Below are 17,619 nucleotides of genomic sequence, written 5' to 3' on the forward strand. Positions count from 1 at the left end.
CACCCATATTCCAGGGACAACCGCCACTCCGTCCCCATCCTGACACCAATTGAGTCGACTACATTCAAAAATGGCGCCCGGGAAACTCCTGACCGGCGAACCTTGCGCAACCAGGGGAGGGGCGGGGCGGGGTAGGATAGCACAACCCACCTTTTTTTATTTGCATTGGCTCCGCCTCCCGTTTCCCCTTAACCTCCCCTCCTTGCAGTTTTCCAACGCGATTGGATGAGGCTCCTGCCAATCAGCAGGAAAGGGCGCGTCGGCTTCTCGATAGGCTGGCGGGGTAGCCAATCTGTGAGAGGGCCATCTGATTCTTAGCGCCTGAAGAGTAGAGCGCTCTCGGTTGGGGACTTTCACTCGAGTGATTGACTCCAGGTACCCGGATTTAAAAATAGAGGGAGGGTCTCCGTCATCGTGCTACTTCCAACGGTTGCATAGGCAGTTTGAATGTGAGGAGGCGGGTGTGGTCGGGCGAGGGAGCGGGAGAGTGAGCTTCTTGAGGGGGCGATGGGGGTCCTCGCCTCTGCCCTGCCGCCTTGGAACCGGGGAGCGCCGAGGACAAAGTGGTGCCAACCCACCCGCTGTCTCCCCGAACGACGAGAAGTTGTGGTTGTTGTTGGGGTGGGGATTAAAGGCAGAATAGTTTTATTCCCGTTTAATTAATTATAGAGGGGGAAATGTTTGGGAGCTAATCCTTACTTGAGGGACTAGGAGTGGCGGAAGTGGCCTGGGGCTAAAGATGTACAATGCCTAGGAGGCAAAGGTCAGTATTCAGAGGCAAACGTGGGCCACATGCGCTCCATAGAAAGGGGGGCGAGAACAAGCTGTCAGGCTGTTTTATGAAGGAAGAGTAGGTGGGGGGGGGGAGACAGAGAGCATTTTGTATCACTGGGGCATCTAGTCTGAAATATGAAGGCTATTTACATGCATACAGAGAGATTTTCTCCAACTGCACAATCATTTGTAAACTAACGTGCTGGAGTTGGGTTGTGAATGACTCAGCATTTGCTTCCTTGTGTTTGCCGTAGGACACTCCCCCCCCCACACTTCCCTTAAGGCTCCCACTGCCTCAGTGATTTGGTACATTGATTAAAATAATCCAGAACTAATATTTTAAAGAAAGTTTGAATTTTATCTGGTCGCGTTGAATTTCACTGCGGTTTTGTTATCATTCTTTCTTTGCACTACCTTTGTGACACACAAGGAGAATGCCTTATGGAATGTCCGTAGACGTCCAGGTTTTTCTCAGCATGTGGTGAAAAAAATGTGCCTAAATCTGTATGTACTTAAAGAGCTGCTCTCTTGGTGGTTCAACCTGAGCAATTTAAGTGAAAGGGTTGGTGTGCATGTGACAAGTGTATGCGATCTAGGAGAGTTTTAAATTGCTTACTTAAAAGGCTGAAAAACGTCATAGTCATTATGACTATTACAGCTAAACAATCCTTTTCAATATGGCTTTGTGTACAGGTTTTCTCTTGAACAAGCTATTGTCATAAGCCTGAGTTTGTTTAGAGTTTAAAGCATGTGAGTTCTGTTTTGACATGAAGAGTGGAGATCCATATCCTTAGGGATTAATTATTCTACTTGTTGGTACCTGAAATCATACCTCACTGCTAATGGACCACAGCCCTGCCCAAGAGGTACAACTGCCAGATGCACTTTGGAGCTATATTTAAAATACTCAGAAACTGACAGATTCCTCTAACAAGACTGAATACTTCAATCAATGCAGTTTATCCTAATATGACTAACTAACCTGTCTAATATGTGCAAACATAGATACCACATTGCATTCTGGGAGCTCATCCTCACAGTGTTGACTGCTGGATTCAGGTTATGCAGACACAGTCAGGGAGTTGTTACAAAAGGACAGTGTGATAAATTGATGACAGTGTGACATTTGTTTTGCAGCTTTGTTCACACAAATGAACAGCAGAGAGTGAAGCTGCACTTTATGTACATTCTGCGGTTGGGGGGTGCAGGGGAAATGATACCTTCACCATTTTAATTTCTAGCCTGTCCATTATTTCATTAGAAAAATGCGCATTGTAACAAAGGAAAATAAAATTTATATGTTTATATGCAGCATTTGCATGCTACCCCATAATACAAAGTTATCGGGGCAGCTTGCAATAAATAAAGCAAAACATGAAAACATTTATTCTGTCTTGATTTTATGCAACAAAAATGGAGATGCTTCTTTATTGTGCCACTCCCTGTCATTCCAGATCTGCCCTCAAAACAGATTTAAGGGAGGGGGAGGAGAAAGTCCCATTGTGAAAGCAGAAGTTGTTACACTTGCACAAAGGGCTACATAGTGCTTCATTAAATCTAGATGCTTATTTAGCTTGTATCCAGGGCTGGATCTGCCATTGAGTAGGGTAAGAAGCCTTCTGCAGCCAGCACCATTTGTTTATTAATTAAGTTTATATCCCTCCCTTCCTCCCAATGAGCTCAGGGTGGCAGTGAAGGGCAGATAGTTGATGAAGGCAGAAAACACTCTCTGAATGGTAAAGTAAGATTTCTTTAAAAGTTTTCACCCTAATAGGGGGCTCCACTTCAGGCAGAAAAATCATTGGACTGCTTCTCTCTTTAGGATTCCATTACCATAAATTTCTGAAACTGTGTTTTTCTTCCACCTTCAAATGTTGGGTTCCCCTGCCTTATGGTAATTATTTTAAAATGCTTTCAGATTTATTCTCTGCTGCCTCAGCCTTCACAATGACTGCCCCTTGGAAAGACATTTTGTGTAATGTCCAGCTCATTCAATATGTGGCACCAATTGCAGTGGATTCAGCACTACTTGAAGGTGTTCTCATGAGGACCAAAGATGACCCCAATGCATCTGATGTAAGCTCAAAACTAGATTTCATGATCCAACCCATGGAAGGAAGATGGTAAAACTTGGGGGGGGGGGAAATTCCAGTAACAACAAAGTCGGCATGTTGTTTGGGAAGAGGAAAGCTTTGGGATTCTGGAGTGGGGCTAGTTCCCACCAGGATGCACTGTACATTTGTGACATTAGCCACACCAGACCTTTTTTAAAAAAACATCCTTGCCTTATGCTGCCATTACAGTTTCCTACTTTCACCCATAAAATAGTCCATTTTTTCCTTCACTGGAGCACCATGCAGTATGAACTGGGCAGGGCACATGGGGAGATTGCTGCTGGCTCATTGCTTGTATCACACAATTCACATAAACCTGGCTCCACATTGGCATGTATACAGTTGTGTGGATAAACAGCTTTGTCAGCCAGTGTGTTTATCCTTCACTCTGTCCCCATCCCTTCATTATGCCTATGCTAATGTTCACGTGTGTATTGCAAACATTTATAGTCCCAACTAGCAGACGACTGCAACACACGGTCACTTTGCTAATGTAGGCACTATCCAGCTCACACTAACCTTTCTTCATGCAGTGAACATAACTGGATAAATTCAGTAGTGTGAACTAACCCTTGCCATTTTGCCCTAGTTTTCCTCCACGTGAGGGTATATTTGCAATTAATATTACATAGAGGAATCTGGCTGTGCCCAATGCAAGCAGGCCAGTCAGTGTGTTGCATGGAGCGAAAGAGAACTTTTCACTCCCATTTCCTTCATCTTATCCTGTGTAGCTCTTAGGTGGCTCTCCTCCCTGCTCCTACATCACCTTATCTCACCGCACTCCAGATTACTGCAGGTGTAGTTCCATTCTAGTACTGTTGTATCCCCTATATTCATCCTGTATGTTCCCAAGTTTTAAAAGGGCTTAAACCTGATTTGTTACTGGAAGGAAGTGGTAGTTCTTGACACGTTCATTTTTAAACCTTTGTCAATAGGTGGTGAATTATGCTCCCTTTACGCTGCTCCCTTCTGCAGTACCAAGCAGTCTACTTGAGCAAGCCTATTCAGTTCAACAAGACTTTAACCTGCTGGTAGATGAAGTTAGCCGGAACACAGAATTTCTGGAACGCACTCTTGCAAGGTACGTATTATGTATTAGGAAAAAAGAACTTTGAATTTAAACTTCCTTAATCTTGGATATACTTCTGATTTGTACTAAGGTTAGTTTAGTTTCAACCCAATGTTCCTAAATGTCTCATAATCATTAACTCCCTTGCCTGTTAGCCTGACTGGCAATTGGCTAATTGAAGAGGAAAGGTTAGAGAACAACTAAAGCTTTCTTTTACAATGCATGTTTTTGTTCTGTGTGAACACAAGCTGTGTGAAATCTGACACATGATTCCAAGACTACTAGTTTCCTCCCCCTCCCCCTTGGGAAAGGTTTTCATGAGGCAAAATTTTCATCACTAGGTAAAGCCTCACCAGCTGTTTTTTAGATTGTCAGACTATTCAAGGCACGAGAGGTCTTTGAACATTTATGTAAACATAAGCCATCCTGATTTCATAGAACTAGCATCTTCCATGTAATATGTTCAGATCTGGGGTATAACACGAAATCATCTTGCCATTATTGCTAAGGCCACAATTCACAGGCTTGACAAAGAAGTATTAATGTCAAATGGTTTTACATAAAAGATTGTAATGATAATTTCCTTGTTTTGTCACAGCAGGCTTGAGTACTAAATAAGATTTGTTTTCTCTCATCTTAGTACTGTCAAAGTAGATGACTTTACAGCTCAGCTTTTCAAAATTTACAAGCAAGTTTTGAAAGAAGGAGTAACTCAGGTATTCCATGAGAATATATGATTTAATATGTTTGGTTTTTTAGTGTTTTTAATAGTTGTTTGAAACTGTATTTTACTAATAATTGTATTCTCTTTGTAAACTGTTTTGAGGGTTTGTTTGTTTACAATCAAATGGTGTCTATTTTTTTGTTTAAATAAATAAATAATATGGTAGTTGCACAGTAATCAAATATAATGTTTTTTAACTGTCAAAATATTATATTTTTAAATTTTATTTTATTATTAAAATTGTATACCATCCATTGCAAGATGGTTCACAGCATAAAAATAAAGGATAAAAACATGAAATGCATAATAAAAACAAAAACAAAACAATAACCACCCCCTCCACTCATAAGAAGCTTTTAGCTCAGTTGGCACTTGACAGATAATGTATAGAATCCTCTTTGGAATGATGGCTGCTGCATTTCTTGCTATTTTTTCGCCTTGTCCAGTCTGTGTTTTTAGGAATTAACCGCTCTGATTACATGTTTGACCATGGTGCAGAAGGCACTCCAGCTCTAAAGCAAATAGAAATAAACACTATTGCTGCCAGCTTTGGAGGCCTCACATCTAGAACCACTGCAGTGCATCGGTAAGGACTACCAGTCTGTGTGTCTTTCTGTGTGTGTTTTCAGCAAAACAACTTCTAGCTGGCTTATAGATGGTCCTTCATGTCTTATCCTTTAGCCAAGGCTTTGTATAATTCTGCTGTACTGGTGAGGTACAAAGAGCTAGACAAGATGCTAAAGGTCTACTCCCTCACCTACTGCTCATTCTTCCCTTATCTAGCTTTTGAGACTACCTGACAATGTCTACCCGTGTCACAGAAACTACTATAAATTTGACATAGGAAACCAATACCCTGATTTGCTGTGCTGGAGGGGGTTTGGATGAGGCAGGTGTGTAGCTCCACCCAGTTCTGCCTGGCTCCAGTGGCCAATGCATTTGCCCAGATGAGAGGCAAAAGCTACTATTGGCAGTATCCTTACAGGCAGTAGCCAACAGAAACCCCTGCAATGGGCCGAGTTAGGCTAGCACAATATGTGTGTGATCTTGAACTGAGCCTGCTGCTCTTGTGTGATGTCAGTGTACCTGATCTAGGCCTCTTTGTTGCACCAGCCTAGGAGATAATCTAGCATCTAGCATTTCCACCTTCCTTTCTGAGAATCACAAGCAGTAGCTTTGTAGATGTGACTCTCAGTGAGTCTTGCCACAGCTGGCCATCACAACCTCAGGTGACTTATTTATTATGAAAATGAAATCTGAGGTTCTCACGATATTGAATTCTGATCCCAATTCTGATTTTTGCACTTGGGCAGTGCAATCAGAGAAGACACAGTAGCATGTTGTCTCCTTTTGGAAAAGCTTTGTCTGTTATATATAGCTTTCAGGAATCTATTGTCAAGTGCAAAATTAATTTATAGTACCTGGAAACATGCATAACTTGATTTCCTCTTTCACGATGGGACACTGTCACCCCATGTATCCCCCAAAATCTGTTCCAGGGTTTCCCGCAACCCTCTGCAGCAAATTTGGGGAAGGGAGGGGCACAAGGGGGAGGAGAGGTGGAGAAAGTCTTATTTTGCAAGTGGAAATCCTTGCGCTGAAAAGACACATTAGTTGGATTACTTCGCCATGACTTTACTGTCAACTACTGGGCTTACATATATTTGGCATGCAAAAGTAACTTTGTACACACGTGTACCATTCATCTGACTTGAGGATGTATTTTAATTGATTGTCTGATTTTATGTTAATGTATTATACATTTGATGTTAGCTGCTCTGAGCCCGGCTTTGGCTGGGGAGGGCGGGATATAAATAGAAATTATTATTATTATTATTATTATTATTATTATTATTAAGGATGGTTGGCATTTGTATTTTACATCTCAATTGGTTGGCTCTTCAGTGGCAGCTGTGTACAGTGAATTGTTGTGTGACTTTTCTATATGCATCCCAATTGCAGGCATGTGTTGAACGTTCTAGGGAAATCTAAGGAAGCCTCAAAATTACTGGCCAATAATCCAGCCAAAGGGATTGCCATGGGCATTGCAAAAGCTTGGGAACTCTACGGCTCAGACAGGTAGGGGAAGAGAGCTGCAAGATCTACATAGCTATTGGTTGTTGTTCATCTGCATGAAATATGCTCTGTTACTTCTTGTTTTCACAAACAAGAAAATGCAAATAAGCCCTCTGTCTCCATCTTATAGAATATTGAAAGAAGTGTATGATAGGAATAAGCACATGAAGGAAAACTGGGAAAGAGAATTTTATCTTCCTATGCAGTAGGTTTTCATTCCCTTCTTTAGGGGGACAACAACATTCCTGTATGTTATGGCAGACACCTACCTCCTTTCAAATGTCTCTTGGTATAGATGTAAAAACTGGTCTCAGGGCCACTACCTGCAAAACAATGCTGGCAGAAGTGGGGTTTTCTCTACACTGAACCAGGAGGGCCTGTTTATAGACCTTTCTCTCCCCAGCTAGATAAATCAACTGAAGCTGTTTTACATATAATTCTACTGTTCAACAACTTGTTTAATCAACTTCCTCTTATAGGGTAGGGCCACAAAGCTAGTATAAATATTTGAAGGAAGACCCTAGCTGCTGGATGCATGAATTATTAGGAATTATTAGGAAACTTTTCAGATGTTAAACTATAAATTCCTTATTATGGGTATCTCCTCTTTGTATCTGTTTGATTCTTTGTATAATTGTCATATACATGCACAAAGGTGTAGAAGAAAGGCGTAGAAACAGCAGGGAGTGGCAAATGTACAGTATAAAGCAGCACTCTATTGTGCCTTCCTGCAAGTATTATCTGGCACTGTAGTATTGGCCTGTTGTAGAAGTTTTCAGTACATCTGCTGTAAATAGTAGTAAGTAAGAAGCACAAAAATATATTTTTAAATGAGGAAACTTAGTATATTGATAAATGTTCTGTTTTTGTTTCAGAGCAGTGGTAATGTTCCTAGTTGAAGAGGCTCAGAGGAATATTTTTGACCAACGCTGTGTAGAAAATGAACTTTGGATGAGGTAATTTTTTTCATCTAATAAGATGAAGTGTTTCATGTAATGCCATTTAATTAGTCCTGTGAAATCCATTTAATTAGTCCTGTGAAATAACAAAGCTTTAAAATACAGTGCAGGATTTATAACCTGAACATAGATAAAGCTAATCTCATAATGCAATTGTGACTTACTCCCAGGTAATTGTGTATAGGACTTTAGCCTTAATATTTCTTGTCTGTTTCCTAAAGGAATATCCGGGTGATCCGAAGAAGATTTAAAGATGTGTTTGAAAAAGCGTCTTTGGACAATGACAAGAGATTGCATATGTAAGTATTTTCCTATTAAATATAGTGAGCACACAAACCTTAGCTTAATGGGTGGATAGCCCATTTGTGGTTTCAAGGAGGATTACACGCTGTAGTTTTGGCATATGTAAAAAATAACACAGCCTGCTGTTGGGAGTGCTAATAAGTCCACTTTGATATGCATGTTGTTGTTTAGTCGTTTAGTCGTGTCCGACTCTTCGTGACCCCATGGATCAGAGCATGCCAGGCTCCTGTCTTCCACTGCCTCCCACAGTTTGCATAATAAACTGCATTTGGGTTGTTATGTAAACATTAAGTATCTGCTATGTTTCCGGGGTTTTAATGAAGACTCTTATTTTCATTAGTGTTGCTGTTAATAAAACAGGTGTGTTCAGATTGTCAAAATTCCATGCTACTCGTTTGGAAACTCCATTGCTATGCAGTTCTTACATGTTCAGTTATGTACTACTGATACACAACTTAAAACATGGAAAGTTGCTATATAGACTTCACCAAAGAACTCTGAAAGGAACTAATATTTGTATCCATAAGCAAAGAGATTGTGATCTATTGATCCACTAGGTAATTTATTTGAAAGCTTTCTTTTGTAAGTCCCTTCTTGCAAGATTAGAAAACAATTCATAAATGGAACAGAATCCTACATTTGTAGAATGTATTGTATATAATATTTTAATCTTGTGTGTGAGAGAGCCATGTTGAAGGAACCACTGATTGTTTTCCTTATCTTTATTTCAGAGATGGGGAGGAAATTGCAGTGGTGTACTATAGAGAAGGTTACGTGCCAAAGAATTATAACAAACAGGTTCGTATTACTGGGTAATACCCAGCTAAGTCATACTCTGAGTGGACGCACTGAAACAATTAAGTCCATTGATTACAATGGGTCTACTCTAATTGACATTGAATATCATCCACTGTCTTGAAATCTTGATTGCAAGCTCTGGGGCACTGTAAGTGACATTATCCTTGGCACTGTTGGACCCCAAATATGAATTCAGTGCATGTGTAATTCTTTAGTTGTTTGGTAATCACCTGGGGAATTCTGAATACATTCAATCAAACAGCAAATTCTAGAAGTAGTTCAGCCAATTTCCCAAAACATCCAGCTGGTGGAAGTGATATCTTAACCTGTTCGGTGCTGAGAGACTGGTGGCTTGTTTGCCTCAATATGCCATCTAAAGCTACATATTTTTAAAATGAGGTTTCCATTTGAATTGGCAGGCTACTTCAGAGCTTAATAGTCATGGTGCTTTTAGCTGACTTGCTATATGCAGGCTTGTGGCTATCATGGGTAAATAGAAATGTTTTCTAGCCACGTATTCAGTTTGAGCTCTGAAAATATCTAGTTTTTGCTAGGTTTTGTTGTGCCTTGAGTAGCAGTGGCGTGTGTATCTGCATACAATTATATCATTCTTACCGATGCCACCCTTCCAAGGGATCATGAGGAGGGACCCAGCCGCTTATGGTTCCTCCACTTGGTCCTAGGTTTGCCTCTTGGGGTGATTCTCTGAATGGCTTGGAAGGAGGTGCGTGGAGCTGCAAGGCTAAATATGAAAACCCCCTCTGCAAGCAGAAGATGGTACTTTGGATCCTACCCATGTATTTGAATGCATAAAACTCCCAATTTTGAAATATTAAACAATACATGTTATATAGAACCTTGATTGAAATTATCTTTTTTCTGTTTTTGTAAAAGAACTGGGAGGCACGGTTGCTGTTGGAAAGATCTAGAGCAGTTAAGTGCCCTGATATTGCCACACAGCTTGCTGGGACCAAAAAAGTTCAGCAGGAGCTGAGCCGACCAGGAACACTGGAAAAATTACTGCCAAATAAACCAGAAGCAGTGGCTCGATTAAGAGCAACATTCACCGGCCTTTATTCTATGGAGATGGTAAGTAGTAATGCATAGAGGGATACATACACTGCCTTGAACTGGATGTATTTTAAAAAATGCAGCACGGTACAACATCTGAGGAGATTGTTGTGATGAATGTGTTCTTATAGTTTCCATACATTGTGAAATCTGTTTTGTCAAGAATTTTATTTGTTAGGCAATAGAACTTAGTTAAAGCCAAAACTGTAAAGCCAAAATTGTAAAAAATATATATGCAAAAGTTGTGCTGTGTGTGTGTGTGTGTGTGTGTGTGTGTGAGAGAGAGAGAGAGAGAGAGAGAGAGAGAGAGTGTATGTGTATATATCTCCTCTTTCTCCTCCTTCTTGCAGGATGAAGAAGGTGATAAGATGATAGCCATGGCTATTGCTGACCCAGACCGCTTTGTGTTAAAGCCACAACGTGAGGGAGGAGGTCAGTAACTGGTTCTCTTTGTGTATGATGAGTCAACAGCCTGGTTCAAGGATCAGGACTTATCTGTATGTACACACCTTTTAAATAATTGTGTAAGAACAAAAGTAGCTTATTAGAGACAAATTGTCTTCCCTGATGCTGTAGCAAATAATTCTGTAGTGCTTTCTTCCAGTACTGTACTGCGTATCTAAACTGAAATTTAAACTTAGTAGGAAAAAAGCTTACAAGCAATTTAGCTGATGAAACAAAATGTTATGGAAGCATTATCTAAGCACATTCTACACATTTTGGATCAGCATCATTTCTCCCCAACCAACCAACCAAACACACACACACACACCCCTACACACCCATGGATCAGCTGATGGTTCAAGCCTACTGGCTTGCTTACCACTTACACTGGTGCCAGTCATCAGTGATTGCTTTTCTTCATGTTCTGTACTTGCTGGCGTGGCTACAGGGACCCAACACACAACTTCATCCACCAGCTACTCCAGCTCTAGTGAATTCATTTTACCTGCTGCTTTGTTTGTCAGGGAACAACCTCTATGGTGAAGAGCTCAAGCAGCTTCTAGAGAAAATTAAAGACAGTCCAGAAAGGACCTCCTACATTCTCATGGACAAGATAAAGCCTCTCCCTGCACTGAATTATTTACTGAGGGCTCACAGTCCACTGAAAGTATCAGAATGTGTGTCTGAATTGGGAATTTTTGGAGTCTACGTCAGGTGAGAAAGTAACATTACTTACTGGGTCTGTGCATTTAATAGTTTTATATTCCTATGCATAGCATTGGTTAGTACTGGGCTAAATAATGTGTCGCTGGACAGGAACTCTGGAGCAATGGAAGTGTTACAGAGCTCATTGATGGTACTTTCTGTATCCATAACATGTGTTCCAGGTGCAATCTGTAGCATCTCCAAAGTAGTGCTGTGAAAAAAAATACAGCACTTTTGTCAGTGAGAGTGTCTATTATGCAAGAAGTATTCAAGCACATGTTGGAACCTTAGGTACAATTGAAAGTGGATTAAAGGGCTCTGTTGCCTAGCACAACAAATCTGCTTTAAAAAAACAACACTTCTGTTTTCAGAAGACATGGAGAAATGCATTGGCTTACAGGAATATGCGTAAGTCAGTGGAATGGACTTTCTCGGAAGCAAGTGGACTCTTCTTCATTGGAGGTTTTTAAGCAAAGGTTGGATGGCCATCTGTCAGGGATGCTTTAGTTGAGATTCCTGCATTGCAGGGGGTTGGACTAGATGACCCTTGGGGTCCCTTCCAACTCTGATTCTGTGTTAGCATGAATGCAGGCCAAATTTTCAGTTGTGTACCTGCTCTGCCAACAAATCAAAATGAATAATCAGTAAAGGGCAGATATAATCCAACCTCTGGGTATGCAAATTGGATGAGTGCTCAATAAACAGGTCTCTGGAGGGGCCAATGATCTTATGCAATATAAAGCAGCCTCCTACATTTTTATTACTATGGCAGCAATATAATTAATGACAATAGTGTAACACACACATTGCTTAGTAGGTGGTGTGTGGGTGTATATAGAGGCCATTAGGTGCATCTATTCCAAAGCAGATACTAATTTCTGGGTGGGTAAATCACACAACCCTCCATTGTGCCCGCTGAAATGGTTATTGCTCATGCATAATTCTGTAAGAGTTGTAAAACTCTTAAGTCAGTAAGCGTATATAAACACTGGTAAACAGTACATCAAGCAGGCACTGTTAACTAAGCAGGAGTTTGGTGAGACTGCAGAGTCAAAACCGTTACTATATGAATTTAATTAGTCCTTTTGATTTTTCTCTTGCAGACTGGGTCAGGATCTTGTGGTGAACAAGCATGTTGGCCATCTCTTGCGAACAAAGGCTGTCGAACATGCAGATGGCGGAGTAGCAGCTGGAGTGGCTGTTCTGGATAGCCCCTATGTGATATGAAAACAGAATACCTCATCACTGACATCATCCTCACTGTGCTTAAAATAAGAGACATTCTCTTTTAGGGCATGATTGCCAACGGGTGGACTTGACAATCAGATTGATACCGGAAGCCCTCCTCTCACCAGTGACCCCAAGATACAAAGCAGGCAGAGCTGCACTGCTTTTTCCTGGTCTCAAGAAAATACTGGATTCCAGTTGACTTTCTTTGACAATTTCCTGTTTGAAGCACCCTTAGCATGCTTCTCACAGACTTCATGCCCTTTTACTGTACTGTGACCATGGACAATCTGTTGATATTCTAATCAGGCATTTCCTGAGGCAGCACTATACAAGCTGCTACATGTACCTTCAAGGGCCTGGTAGCAAAATAGTGTATTACCTTGATCTCTTCTGCATTTTCAAGGTATTTCCATCCAGCTGTGGAGAGGGTTACTCTTCCGAGCATAAGATGCTGTGTAACACTTCCTGCTTTTTTTACGTTCTTGTTTGAGAGGAATATATCACAAAGGAAAAACAGCGTGCAAGGTCACAGAACAATGAACAAACATTATGATATGGCACATGAAAAAAGGGACACAGTAGGAAAGGAAAAGAAAACCCCCAGACAAGAGTTGATTTTATTTCAATGCTCCTGGACCCCTCCTGTAACATTTTGAAAAAGCAGAATGTGTATTTTAAAGGAAGAGGGTTAAGAAAATGAAGGTGAGCTCTTAGGAAACAGATTTCAGAGACAAACAATGGTAATAAGAATGTCCTGTGATATGATAAGTTGTAAGGATCTCAGATTTTATTTCAGCTGAAATAACTGGTTGATCAATCTGGTCTCTCCTGTGCTACTTTGGTGAGTAATATCCAGTAGTCACATAATACAGCATGCTCAGAATCTGAACATATTTATTTTTGAAAAATACACTTGTGTTCAACATGCTATCTGCTGATTTTTTGAAAGAAGCAGAAGTTAATCATGTTAAAGTTTTCAAACATTTTGAAACTATGGAAGATGTCTGCTCACCAAAACAAAACCCTGAGCATTAACAATTGGAATATACTCACCTACAAAACCAAGCTATGTGCCATTTTAAGATAGGGGAAATTTAATGAAGTCAGATAAGTTACTTTGAAACAGCATATCAATATTGTTTTTAAAAGATGGGGTTTATAGAGCTGGGATGGCTTTGGTTTTCTTTCTAAACAACAGCATCTGAGTTTATACATGGATCTTTCTGGATCAAGGCCTTTAAACCTATTTTTTTAAACTACAAATTTCTTATGCCTAGAAAATATGTCTTTAGAGGAGAGGCTTATAAAATTAACATGTCTTAATTGAGAGCACAGTATTAAGGACCAACAGGGAAAAAAAGGTAACAATTTAGACATATTTTCTCAGCAATTGTCTAAATGAGTTTTCTAAATAAAAGCACTTTGCTATCTAATGGAAAACAATCAGTGATAAAATTAATGGAGTTTCTTGTCCATGAATTTCAGTGAGTCAGCTCTGAGTTAGATTATCAATTGACAGAAGCCTGTGTTTTAAAAATAATGTTGCCTTAGCTTCGGCAAACTGCATGTAAGGAAAGCACAAGTTTCCAGGCTCTTTCTTTGCGAGGGAAACAGCCCAGAAGCATGCTGGGATTGTTCATCTTGTGCTGAACCACGGTTTTAGGGTTCTATCAAAATGAAGCCCAAGTGTGGTCTAGGTTTCAAAATGAAAACCAGGCACTATGAATATAAACAAAAAAAACCCCACAACCAACTGTGACGGCTTTATAGATTTTATTTCTTTGATTTATTTCAGTTAAAAACAATTCTAGCCATTTTCCAACCAAAATTATGTCAGACCAAGATTAAAAGGACTTATTTCATGTTACCAGCACATAGCAAGCCACTGGCTTACCTTTAATGCTGCAGGACATTAGATTAAATATACACCAATGTTGCAGACCACAGACAAGTGCATTTAGAATACTAACAGCAGGTAAGAAATGAGAAATGTATAACCATGAGTCAAGGTCAGAAAAATGTTAAATTATTCATCAAGCACATGGTTTTCGGGACTAGCTTTAATTACATGGGCAAAGAAGACATCTTGGGATACACCATTGTGGCTACCACAGTTAAAGCTTTGATTTCAATTTTAAAAATTGGAGGATGGCATTTTCCAGTTCAGCAGCACTGAAGGATGTGCTAGAATTACATACCCTGACAAAATTTATTGAGACAAGAAGCCTGTTTTTTTTATCTACATTTATTAGGGAGTTTGAGTTGTGGGATCAAATTAGGGGGGGGGGGAATCCCAGTTATGTGTCCACATCTGATCTCTACCTAAACTTGATTTGATATTTTTTCTTTGCTACCTGAACGGTGAAAAACCTAGAATAAGCCAATCCTTAAATGTGACTTTGCTGTATTGTGAACGATGGATATATTCACCCAACCATGAGAAAAGACACCTCTGCATAGTTGTCTGCAGAACAGTCACAGTGTTGTTATGATTATTTGTCTCTCCACAAAAGCAGCAACTCGTATTTGGTCACATATATGTCCATTATTGTATCAAGAAATGGAAGCATAAACTGGACTAAATAAAAATTTACCTGGAAACGATTTCCACAAATGCAGCTACGCTTTTCCCCAGCCATAGCAAACATAGGTGAGAATCACTGGCTATATCCGTTTTCTTCAGGTGATTGTGTGTCATAGCTGGTCACATGGAAAACCAAGTAACTGAATTGCCCATGTCACTGAAACTTTGGGTATCACTACAGCACCTGCTTCTCATCCATCCAAGTGAATCCCTACCCATATTCAATTGGTACAGGAATTGCACCAACCAACAGCCACGGAAAATTTATGAACCTCCCTCTAGGATACATCTAGGCACTGAATGCAACTTTTCATGACTATAATTCCCTGAATTTGCTTCCACCCACACACAAAAATTGATGCACTGGGAAAATTCAGCTCTGCACCCACACATACACAAATGTACTATTAAAATCCAAAACATATAGATAGCCTTATTCCCTTTTGAGGGGGAAAGTCATTGTCATTAATAGCATGAAAAGTAGTTTTATACAGCTTCAGAGTTGCAGTTTTTCTATAAACTTCGGTTTTCCCATGGCATGCAGCCAGAGGATCCAGGATTTTATAAAGAAAGAAAGAAACCTAATGAATGCTTGATTTCTAAAAAAAAAATGTTCCAATAATTCTTCCTCAACATGAGGATTACTGTTCAGTTTGTCGGTTCTCAAAGCCTTTAACTACCACTCGGGAGCAAAGCCATCTTTTCACACCAATGCCTACACATTCTAAGCTCTGCCCATTTGCAGCACGTTAAGAGGTAAAAAAATAAAATAAAAACAAACAATTCATGAAACTAATCCATGAAAATTAAAATGTTAATTCTGTCATTCTGTACGACGTGAATGAGGCTGGAATTTCAGATATGTAGTTATCGGTCTACAACATAATGCACACAGTTCTCCAGAGGCACAGACAACTAGATCTACAACACAAAAGGACTGGTTCTTGGAGCACCAGTTTCTTTTCTTCATTTACAGCATTTTACATTCAGCTCAGCGTTGGGCAGCTTCTTCATCTCAAGAGAAACACTGTCATTGTCTCAATGGGGCCATATTCTCACCAAATCCCTGCACTACTGCTGTTTTCTTCTAGAATTGCCTTGCTACAGTATTGTCTCACACCGGTTGCTGAAAAGGTGGTTTATAACTGCTGGATCTGCCACAGTAGAGGTATCTCCCAGCTCCTGGTCATTTTTGGCAATTTTTCTTAATACCCGCCGCATAATTTTACCTGCAAAGAAATGGCAGTGTAACATCAAACTCTACTTGCATTCCAAGAAAAAGATGATTAATGAATGGTATTTAGGCAGTCACGCAGGATTTTAGGACATGCTTTTAAACATAGGATATACACTGGGATTCTTGACCCCAGATTAGTCTACAAACATAAAATACAATGAATTGAATAAAATTAATAACTTGGGAGTAAAATTCTAAGCAACTTGCCCAAAGACAATAAAATAATTGAACTGTAGAGTTGGAAGGATCCCTAAGAGTCATATAGTCAATTCCTTACAGTGCAGGAATCTCAACTAAAGGATCCAAGACATGGCCATACAACCAAAACTGAGTGGTACTATTACTTCCCTTGATGAGGGCACTAGACCTCTGTTGGTACAGCCTAGAAGAGCATTAGCTTTTTTTGCTGCTGCATCACACTTGACTTGTGTTAAGCTTGTGGTCTATTAAGCCCATGATGATAAACAACTTCTACCTTGCCTTGGGAGTTGCTGTCCACACAATTCCCACTGACCTATATGGGCAGTACAATAAATAATAATAATACCCCACCCATCTGGCTGGGTTTCCTCACAAGCCACTACTGCCTTGTGACATATTAGAAATCCTTTCTGCCAATCAAAACATACTGTCATGCCATCCCTACAGTAGAGGCAAGAGGATTTCCATGTTTTCCACAAGGCTCCAAGACAGCAGGGGCTACTAAATAGCTACTCGCAGCTTTACTAGTTTTCCCAGTTCCCACATTGTGTTTCCAAAAAGAAAGCAGAGAATGTAAATTCAATTAGTAGCAAGAACCTGTAATGTAAGGCAAGATGTATTTACAGCACCATGATCTGTGCTTCCTGCACATATACTGTAAAATCCATATCTTACCTGAGCGGGTTTTGGGCAGGCCAGGTGCATTCTGAATATAATCTGGTGTTGCAATGGGTCCAATCTTTTCTCTAACTGCAAATGAAAGAAGGATTTTAGCTATGATTGCCTCTGGACCGTTCATGAAGCACGTGAACCCATGCAAACAGGAAGAATAGCTAAACAAGACACCAACATCCCACCCGCAAAGGAGAGAAATGGAATATCCAGGGGAAAGGGGCATGACTGGCATTCTCAATTGGAACACACTGCAATAAGTAAGGTAAAGGAGACCCTGGACAGTTAAGTCCAGTCAAAGGCAACTATGGGGTGCGGCGCTCATCTCACTTCAGGCTGAGGGAGCTGGTGTTTGTCCACAGACAGTTTTCTGGGTTGTGTGGCCAGCATGACTAAACCGCTTCTGGCATGACGGGCCACTGTGATGAGTGCCAGAGCGCAATGAAACACTGTTTACCTTCCTACCGCAGCGGCACCTATTTATCTACTCACACTGGTATGCTTTTGAACTGCTAGGTTGGCAGGAGCTGGGACAGAGCAACAGGAGTTCACCCCGTCGCATGGATTCGAACTGCCAGACCTTCCAATTAGAAGCCCAAGAGGCTCAGTGGTTTAGACCACAGCACCCCCCTGCTCCCTGTTACACTGCAATGCAACT

The 17,619-nt window shown here is 40.5% G+C and overlaps 2 protein-coding genes across 4 annotated transcripts in view; one reads left to right on the forward strand and one right to left on the reverse strand.

Moving 5' to 3' along the window:
• The first annotated feature begins 191 nt into the window (after nt 1-191).
• On the forward strand, nt 192-13,710 carry GSS (glutathione synthetase). Of its 2 annotated transcripts, none has more exons than XM_083746596.1 (13): nt 192-375; nt 2,693-2,850; nt 3,824-3,969; nt 4,598-4,673; nt 5,128-5,267; nt 6,644-6,760; nt 7,633-7,713; nt 7,938-8,015; nt 8,751-8,817; nt 9,712-9,906; nt 10,239-10,320; nt 10,857-11,046; nt 12,141-13,710. In XM_083746596.1, the coding sequence occupies exons 2-13, from the start codon at nt 2,722-2,724 to the stop codon at nt 12,262-12,264; spliced, it is 1,425 nt and encodes a 474-aa protein (XP_083602722.1). In that variant the 5' UTR covers nt 192-375; nt 2,693-2,721; the 3' UTR covers nt 12,265-13,710. The 2 variants fall into 2 exon arrangements, with proteins under 2 accessions (XP_083602722.1, XP_083602723.1); XM_083746597.1 differs by lacking the exon at nt 192-375 and adding an exon at nt 397-763.
• Nucleotides 13,711-14,023: 313 nt separating this feature from the next.
• ACSS2 (acyl-CoA synthetase short chain family member 2) overlaps nt 14,024-17,619 on the reverse strand; it is a 65,017-nt gene continuing 61,421 nt past the window's right edge. For both annotated transcript variants that reach the window (XM_083746540.1, XM_083746539.1), the window contains 2 exons: nt 16,965-17,039; nt 14,024-16,080 (listed from right to left, as the gene is read on the reverse strand). In XM_083746540.1, the coding sequence (XP_083602666.1) occupies nt 15,953-16,080; nt 16,965-17,039 (203 nt within the window). In that variant the 3' untranslated portion in view covers nt 14,024-15,952. The remainder of the gene's footprint in view (nt 16,081-16,964; nt 17,040-17,619) is intronic.

Source organism: Podarcis gaigeae (genome assembly GCF_964106915.1).
Source record: "Podarcis gaigeae genome assembly, chromosome: 6".
In the NCBI taxonomy this organism is placed as follows: Eukaryota; Metazoa; Chordata; class Lepidosauria; order Squamata; family Lacertidae; genus Podarcis; species Podarcis gaigeae.